The sequence below is a fragment of the Octodon degus genome, unplaced genomic scaffold (genome assembly GCF_000260255.1).
Source record: "Octodon degus isolate 3935 unplaced genomic scaffold, OctDeg1.0 scaffold00160, whole genome shotgun sequence".
Taxonomy (NCBI): Eukaryota; Metazoa; Chordata; class Mammalia; order Rodentia; family Octodontidae; genus Octodon; species Octodon degus.
Genome location: NW_004524736.1, coordinates 5,243,229 through 5,252,427, shown reverse-complemented (window position 1 = coordinate 5,252,427; position 9,199 = coordinate 5,243,229). Strand labels below are relative to the sequence as shown.

The 9,199-nt window shown below is 48.5% G+C and overlaps 1 protein-coding gene across 4 annotated transcripts in view; it reads right to left on the bottom strand.

Moving 5' to 3' along the window:
- Nucleotides 1–8,960, bottom strand: part of Tspan33 (tetraspanin 33) — a 22,846-nt gene extending 13,886 nt beyond the window's left edge. For 3 of the 4 annotated variants that reach the window (XM_004642739.2, XM_012517275.2, XM_023702883.1), the window contains exon 1: nt 8,641–8,959. In XM_004642739.2, the coding sequence (XP_004642796.1) occupies nt 8,641–8,742 (102 nt within the window). In that variant the 5' untranslated portion in view covers nt 8,743–8,959. Of the gene's footprint in view, nt 1–8,640 lie in introns of all 4 variants that reach the window. The other variant, XM_023702884.1, reaches the window with a different exon arrangement.
- Nucleotides 8,961–9,199: the final 239 nt, after the last annotated feature.

Sequence of the window (9,199 nt, the reverse complement as noted above, 5' to 3'; positions counted from 1 at the left end):
GGGGGGGGGAACCAGGGATTGAACTCAGGTCCTTGCGCTTGCTAGGCATGTGCTTAATATCAGGTTTTCTTAAACTAGAGATCATCTGTATATACTTAAACCAATTGGATTCGGTCGTTTTCCTCCCAGTCACACCAGAGGTTAAGCCACTGAATCTTAATGTTGAGTTGACAACACCAGGAAGCCACAGTGACCTGCGGTGTATACTATACATTCTGACATACAAACTTATTATTATTATAAACTATGACTGCTATCATAGTCTATGCCTCGGCTTCCACAATTTCCCTCTAATAGAGGCTGAGAACTTCTTCCTTTTTGTGACCCTGGATCCAATCAATGATCATGCTTTGCATTTAGTGATTAAATCTCCTTTGGCCTTTGGGAGATCAATAGTCTCCTGTTCTTTTCTCTTATATTTTATCCTTTCTTATTTATTTTTGTGGCACTGTTGATTGAATCCAGGGTCTTTCCAGTCAGCTAAAACTCCAGTTTTTTGGGTTTTTTTTTTTTTTTTTTTTGAGACAGGGTCTTAGTTGTTAAATCACCCAGTCTGGGCTTAAACTTGTAACCCTCCTGCCTCAGCCTCCCAGTGTGCTGGGATTACAGATGCGCACTGTCATATCTGGTTTCTTCCTTTCATTTTGGTCTTTTGACTTGGCTTGACTTTGGTCTTTTGAAGACACTCTTTTGTGGCAGAATATATATACCACAAAGTTTAGTCTCTGGGACTGAGGGTATAGCTCAGTGGTAGAATCCTTAGCTCACATTCCAGAAGACTTGGATTCAATCCTCAGTATCACAAAATAAATAAATTGAAATGTATTCTTTGTGTCATTTGAAGCACATACTTTAGTGGCTGGGATATATTCACATCGCTGCGTGACCATCACCACTGTCAGATCCAGAGCTTTTCTTTTTTTTTCTTTTAAATTTATTTATTTAGTGTGTGTGTGTGGCCAGCTCAGCCCACCAGGGGGCGGGGCTGGCTGGCATGTGGTGCTGGGGATTGAACCGCGGTCGCTGTGCTTTTGCTTAGCTTAGCTTGTTCTAAGTAGGTGCTTTAGACCACTGAGCCATCTCACCAGCCCCAGATCCAGAGCTTTTCATCGTCCCGCCCCAACCACCAAACACTCACTCCTTATGCTCTCTACCCCCTGCCTCTCCCCAGCCGCTGCAACTGGCTTCATTCTGTACGGATTCCCTTATTCTGGATATACTTGGAGATGGAATCAGGTAACATGTGCCCGCTGTGCCTGGCTTCTTTCACTTAGCTTGCTGTCAAGGCTCATCCATGTACAGTATGTGTCCCTACTTCATTTCTTCTCAGAGCTGAATGATGTAATAATGACTCCCACATGGATGTGACACAATTTGTGTACGGATTCATGCGTTGGTGGCTGTTCAAGTTGTTTCCCTTTGGCTACTGTGAATAGTAGTGCCACTTGAACATCTCTGTGCACATTTTGGTTTGGATACCTATTTTAAATTCTTTTAGGCTTATACCTAAGATTGAGATTTCTGGGTCATGTAAAAATTATATGTTTAGTTTTTGGAGGAGCTGCCAAGTTGCTCTTCAAAGTGGCCACACCACTTTCCCTTCCCACTAGCAATATGAGGCTTCTGGGTGCTTCACACTCGTGCCAGCACTTGCTCAGACATTTTTTGACAGTGACTTTTTTTATAAGTCTAGACCAATTGCTTTGCAGAATGCCCCTCAATTTGGATTCATCTGTTTCCACACAATTAGATTCAGATTATACATTTGATAGGAATATTACACAGATCCTGTTTTGTTCTCAGTGTGTCACGTGATGAAGCATAAGATGTTAATTTCTATCACAGAGATAAGGAGCAATTTTACAAACATGAAAAATTGGTTGCTAGATGTATGTCTCTGCACTTCATAAACAATACAGACTAAATAAATTGTTTTGGAAAATACATTTTCTAAATAAATTGTTTCATAGTTTTGCATAGTATTCAGTTGTTACTGGGCCTCTCCCCTTTGCTAGTACTTGCTGGTAAATAAGCAGCTACAGGCACTAACCATGTTCAGGGCAAAAATAGAAGACAGAGAAAATTCTCTGTATTCTCTTGACTTTTTTTCTTGCAAATTGGGAAAAAGACAGCCACCATTTAATGTCTATAAGGAAAAAACCCTTGTTCTAGCCCCATAGAACATCACTTCAGAATGCTCAAGCTTGATGCCACAGCAAGTGGGCTCCTGAGTCCATGTCCCTCAGCTGTACCATAAGACCAAGGTGGAACTCCAAGCCCCCAAGGAGAGGGTCTGGAGGAGGCCTGGGACACATGAGGGGGACTCTGTTCTTAGGATATGCAGGACATTTCTTCATAAACCAGAAAAAGAAAGCTGGGTGTGGTGGTGTGCACCTATGATCCCAGCAATAAGGAGGCTGAGGCAAAAGGATCATGGAGTTCAAATTCAGCCTGAACTACATAGCAAGCCCGTCTCAAACAATAAAACAAAATGAGCAGCCAGGCATGGTGGCACATGCCTATGATCTCAGCACTTGGGGCCTGGGAGCTTGGAGGCAGGGCGATTGTCATGAGTTCAGTGCCAGCCTGAACCTCATTGTGAGACCTTGTCTCAAGAAACCACCAAATGCGCAGGGGGGTGGGAGGAGACCTGCCCATCTGTTCAGGTGTTTAAGTGCCTGTTGAAACAAAGCAGTCCGGCTCAGGATGCTGTGGTTCAATCCCCTCATCCTCAAGCCAGCCAGACCTGCCCTGAAGGCATCCTGAGTAGCAAAAAAAAAAAAAAAAAAATCCTTCTGCCATTGGGGGGCCAGGAAGATGGCTCAGTGGAATAAGCACTTCCCTGGCAAGCTCAAGGGCCTGAGTTCAATCCCTGGTTGCACCAAAACAACAACAACAAAAAACACCAAACAAAAACAAAACAACAACCTAGGAAATGAGAGGCATCCTTAATTACCATTTCCCTCTGGCTAATGGTGGGACTATAAGACAAAGGGTTCAGTTGCCCTTTATCTAAACTTCAGCCCATTAATGCTACTCTTTCCTCCTGTCTAGAGCAGCCCTTGCCCTAGTTCTCTAAGCTCACTCCATTAGTATGGGGTTTCTAGGTGTTATTCCCAAAGACAGGAGTAGCAGCTACTTGGTGTTGAGGGCGAAGAGCCAGACACTGCCCCACCCAACACACCTCTCCCCTCCCTGTTGCGTGATTGAACACAGAGCCTTTGCACTGAGTTACATCCTTAGTCCATTAAAATTTTTTAAAATTTTCAGACAAGGTCTTGCCAAGTCACCCAGGCTGGGATCAAACCTGGATTTCTCTGGCCTCAGCGTCCTGTAGTGCTGAGGGTACCAGTGCGTGCTGCCACACCCAGTTGGGCTCAGCATTTTATAGATACCTCATCCCAATCCAACCACAACTTCAAGAGGGCGCTAGGAGCTCCATTCTAGAGAATGAGATTCACAGAATTTTCAAGTACAATTAACTGCCCAGTTCACTCAGTTGGTTAAGTGGCTGAAGTAGGACTAGAACCTAGATCTGGATGTCCCCAAAGCCTTGCAACTTCAGCCACATGGCTGCCTTCCTAGTTTTGCCACACAGCAACTCCAGAATCCCTGTGTTAACCTATTTATCATGATTCTCTTGGGGAATAGCTGGCAATCTCCAAAAGAGTTGAGGCAGGGGCCAAGGGAGGAAGATAGTGTGGGGAGGTGGCAGAGTGCCAGCAGAGCCAGGAAGTGGCTCTGAGGGACTCTTCATAACAAAGTGCTGGCCTCCTCTGTCCCCATGTTCCAAAGTCCAGTCTGCAGGAAGCAGGGGGAACCATCTCAGAGTGCAACCCTCCTTCTTAGTTTCTGTCCTTCTCCTGAAGGTGATGAGAATGACAGTAATTAACCAGGGCTGGGTATGCAGCTCAGTGGCAGACACTTACCTAGCATCCAGGAGGCCCTGGGTCCTGTCTCTAGCACCACAAACAAAAGCCTCTAAGCACCCACCCTGTCCCATTCAGAGGGATGTGGGAAGCATGGCATCTCTACCTCTACAGTTTCGAGAACTTTCTACCCTTAATTCTGGGGGAAGTCAAAGAAGTCACAACCTGTTAGCTATAACCAGGGCCGGGCAGGGGAGATAGTTCAGTAGAATAAGCACTTGCCTGGCAAGTGCGAGGTTCTGAGTTTAATCCCCGGTACCGCAAAAATAAATAAATAAATAAATAAATAAATAATAAATAAAGTAGGGCCATCCCTCTCACTGCCCATGACCTATAAGTGCTGTGCCTCTCTGTCACCCCAGTGCATGTTTTCTGTGGCTGCAACTGTCTGGGTGACACTGACACAGGGCTTTCTCCCTCCTTGCCAATGTCAGGAGCCGATCCTTTGGCATCTCTTGGGCCATGGATGGTTCTGTTTTTACAAGGTTGCAAATCAGGCAGGGAAGTCAAGAGATCAAGTAATATAGACATTCGAACTCATGATACTAGAGTGACCAGGCAAACAACAACCTGCTACCAAGACTTGGAGAGGTACCCTGAGATTTCTTTTATTCTTTTTAAATGGTGCTTAAACTCAACTATTATCTACTTGGTGCAAGGCAGGCAGAGCTGCCTGGAGAAGGCATGCCTGTGACCTGCATAGCAAAGGGCATGGCTCTTGTCTTTATTTTCTTTTTTGTTGTTTTTATAAAGGAATCTGACCACTTCACTTATTGAGGCCTGCCTAACCTATGGGGAAAGTACAGGAAAAGCAGGAGGTAGGGTCCAAAGGTTTTGGGAAATGTGTGTAGGGGAAGGTTGGGTAACAGAAAACTGTTACTGGAGGATATTCACTATGGTGATGCCTGGTCACTTTCTATTGGTTTCTGAGCCAGGAAGAGGTGGGGCTGCTGGGGGTGGGGGAACTGAGTGCCCTGGGGCTCCGATATACAATGGTCTTGGACAGAAGAGCAGATTGGGCTAGGGAAGAGTTGGAGGTGGTCCATATGTAGCAGTGGAAAAAATAAAAACAAAACCCAAATGCTGTAGACAGTAATCACTTTGGCTCTGAGGGAGAGGCTAGAGGGGATGGCTGGCACTTCTTCTGACCTGGCTTGAGGGAGGAAGTCAGGCTACAGGACCCATGGCAGAGGTCAACACAGCAGGGTGCCTCAACCCCAAGGATGCTCACACACCTAAGGTAAGGAAGGAATATTATGCCCCTGCCTGGAAAGCTTTGCTTTCTCACTTGCCATTCAATAAACACCCATTTTCTACCAAACACAGTTGGACAGCAGGAAATCATAAGTGAATGAGGTAGTGCTTCCCGCAGGAGCCTGAAGTCTACAGGGAAAGACAGGTCTATAACCATGGAACTGGAGTCCAGGTCAGGGGTGTGATCATTGGTGTACGTATGAGATGCCACAGGGAGCTAGAGGCATGGCCACCGAGATGACTGGGCTGAGACACAGGGCCTGAAAGTCTGAGCTCAAAAGTCACTCCAACTGCTGTCCAAAGTAGGAGAAGGCCCAGTAAGGGAGGAGCTGGGCAGCACTAATAATATTCCTGGTAACATATGCCCAGGAATGACAGAGAACACACATCCCACAGAGATGACCAACACAAAGAGGTAAGGAAAGATAGCTACCTCTCAAAGGCTGAAATACAACTTGAAGGATATTGGAGCAACCATTCAAGGCCATGGAAACTCAACAGTGAGCTAAATAATTACCCAGCAACACAATTCTGAGGAAAAAGTCAGAATGCTCAGGACAAAAGGGAAGTGAGATTTGAAACATAAAAAGGAGGAATTGGTCCTGGCTTAAAAGGAGACAGCAGCTTTCTGACTCAGACTCTAAACACCTTAAGAGTCAGGCCTCCTGGAGCATCAGCAAAGGCAGCCACTGCCACCATAGGGTGTGAACCCAGATAATTCTGGCAATCTTTCTAATGTATCCCAGGCATTAACACAAACACCACCCCCACACAACACCCCGGCAGCTGGAAGACATGTGCTCTGCCTGCAAAGGTGAGGGCCGGCAGGCCCAGCCAGGGGTGGAATTGCATTAGGTTGGTGGAAGCTTCCAAAGAAAGAAACATACAACCAGTTGGGTGGGAAGAAAGATGCTCCTGATCCCCGCAACCAGCCCTTCCTCTGCACCCACATGGGTGTGCAATGTCACTCTGTGGTTCTGTGCCCAGGGGAGAGGTGACACTCAGGAACCCCTGAACAGTATTATCTCAGCAGAGCAATGGCCCAGGGATACCAGGACACAGAGAGATTCATTCTTAGATCCACCCCAGGTCTTAAAGGGGAAAAAAAATGTCCCCAAAGTGATTCATTCATCTTTAAATAGTTCACAGAGGCAGATAAATGTTCTCCTTTAGAGGAGAAAGATTCAGGACAGAGAGACAGATACATTGGCTTAGGGTCACACAGTAAATTGGTGCCAGAAAGAAGCTAGGCTTCTCATCCTTTAATGTGCTATTTCTAGAGTCCCTGACTTTTTGAGTTTACACTGGGGCCAAGAAGGGGCTTTACTCCACTTGGGGTGGTGCCAGTCCAGCTAGCCAGGTCCTCTCTGACCTTGAATGAAGCATTTTTATCAGCGGTTTCTGGAACCAAACTTTTTCCCTGGCTGAGACCTCCCAAACTCTGATAAAAGAGGTGTGGGGTAGGGCAGGGAAGTTCCAGTAATGTGCATGAATACAGGATAACAGACATACCTGGCTGCTGTTTCTGAGAAGCAAAGATAAGAGTAAGGTGCTAGGCCAGGCACGGTGGCACATGCCTGTAATCCCAGCACTTGGGAAGCTGAGGCAGAAAGACTGCCATGAGTCTGCAACTAGCCTGGACTCTATAGTGAGTTCATGACCAGCCTGCACTCTACAGGAAAATTGTCTCTCAAATAACAAAAACACCAATAACAAAAAGGGGAAGGTGCCAAATGCTCCAAAAGAAGCAGAAGCTTTGCTGAGAGAAGAAATTGGAATGAGGACCTGAGGTCCTTGGGATGATACTTCGTACAGGTACTGGCATATTCTGGCCTGGCACGCTCAGTGAGCTTGACCAAGCCCTTGCTAGTACTTACCCCTAGGTGGGGAGTTCCCCTAGGAACATCCCCCTGTCAGAGGGGTGCTAAGGGATTTTCTTCTGTTTTTCCCTACGCTTCAGCGGAAGTAGAACCTAGACCATGGGAACTCCAACTGACTGTTTAACCATTAATAGCAACACTACCCCATCTATAGTAGCAGCCATCTGGGTCAAGGACTTCCCCTAGAGGCACCCTGCTTCAGTAGAAAAATCATCAGACCAAGCCTACCAACCAGCTGTTGGACCTTGGACAAAACATTTAACATCACTGTGATTCAGCTTTCTCATTTATAAGATGTGGATGCTGAACAAGATGCCTGCTATATATTTTTTCTAGCTCTAAAACAGAATTTGATAGAAGCCCAAACTTTAATTCTCCCGAGAGTACAAGGCTGAGAGTGAGCTGTCATCACCACCCTCTGGGATCTCTCTCATTTGTCCCAACAGGCTAGCACTTATGTGCTTTGTGTCTGCACTTCACACCATGGCCCCTGTGAAACCTTTCCAGCAGCTGGCTTAGATGTCTGGTCTGCTCCTTCTCCTAGGAAACATATTTTAGATTCACAATCCCTCTCTCTTGCAAATCTGAACTGTTGGTCTGAGGCTGAGGTGGGCAAGGACACTGTGCTCCCAGAATGGTAGGTCTGGTGTGGTAGGAGCTGGCACAGAAGTGGTCTACGAAAAGGATTTCCCTGTGTTCTCAAATTCAGAGGGGCCTAGGGACTCCCTAGCCATGAAACTGAATGAAGCTAGCATTTCATGATGTGCTGCAGCTCAATTCTTGGCCCTAGCAGTATTTCTGCCTTTCTTGATCATACCAGGGTGCTCCTATGGTGGAGGAAATGAGGGCCTGAGGACTTTAACATATCTGGCCAGGTCAGTCAAGTCAACAGTAACGGCAGAGCAAGGGTGGAAATTCAGGGGTCTGGAGCCCCAGGCCAATATTTTGTCCGCTTTTCCATCCAGAAGCAGGAGATTTTGAAAGAACCTCTGGCCTTCCAGCCAACACTAGGTCTTGTTTAAAACCACTGAGGACTGCTGGGCTCCAGGAAAGGGGTCTGGCCCTGACAGTTGAAGCACAAAGTTTGGGGCAGCGCTGGGGTGGGAATTACGTGTGACTGGGAGGCCATGGCTGCCCCTTCTCAGCGTTTGCTGCCAATGGGGCAACAGAGGCCTGCAAAAGGAAAAAAGAAAGCTTCTTGACCCTTCCTCTCCAAGGTAAGGGGGAAAGGAGATTTGGGGTTTTCCTCTCTTTCTCTTCTTTCCAGTGGGAACTCCTAGGCCCCCCAGGCCTGAAAGTCGCCCATCCTGAACATGCTAGCACCATAGGGATGCTTTGCCCCAACTGGAAAACCGGCCCCTCCCCCAGAACACCTACTTGGCCTGCAGAAGACCCCTCACCCTTCCTCAGCTGCCTGCTCACCTCCTCCGGGCGTCCCCTCCTGACCAGGCGGCACCGCGGGTCCCTCCCCAGGAGGAATCCTGCTAAGTGTCATTAGCCGTAAAACTCGCCCAGCACCGGGCATCCCGGGCGAGGTGCTCTGCAGCTCAGGTGCCCCCGCGACCCCCAAGACTCACCCAGAAGAGCATGTTGAAGAAGAAGAGCAGGTACTTCACCAGCGGGCTGACGAAGGAAAACTCCTCCCGGTAGGCGGCGGGCGCCCCGGGTCTCCGCGCCATGGTCCGCGGCGCCCCTGGGGGCCTATCTCCCCGCGGCGGCCGGCCCACCTGCGCGCCCCGCGCCCCGGGGCATGAGCCGCGCCGGGACCCGAGCGCGAGCCGCGGGAGTCCAGGAGCTGCCCGAGCCGAGCGTTGAGCGCCGGGGACCCGTCGCAGCCGGAGCAGCCAGGAGCAGACGGCGGCAGCTGGAGCCAGGGAGACTCAGCCGCGGCCGAAGGACCAGCCCGGCCCGCCCGGTTCTCAGGAAACAGGCCCGCCCCCGCCCGCCCATTGGTGCGGCTGCCACAGCCTGACTTCTCATTGGCTGGGCGCTGATGTCACTAAGTAGCCTGCCTTCCCTCTCCCGCCAGAGGCGGGGGAGACACCTGTTCTGAGGGACAACTTGTTAAAGGGTCGGCAGTTCTGCCTCCTCCTCCTCCTTCCCCCTTCCTGGAGAAGGAAAGCATCTAAGCTGCAG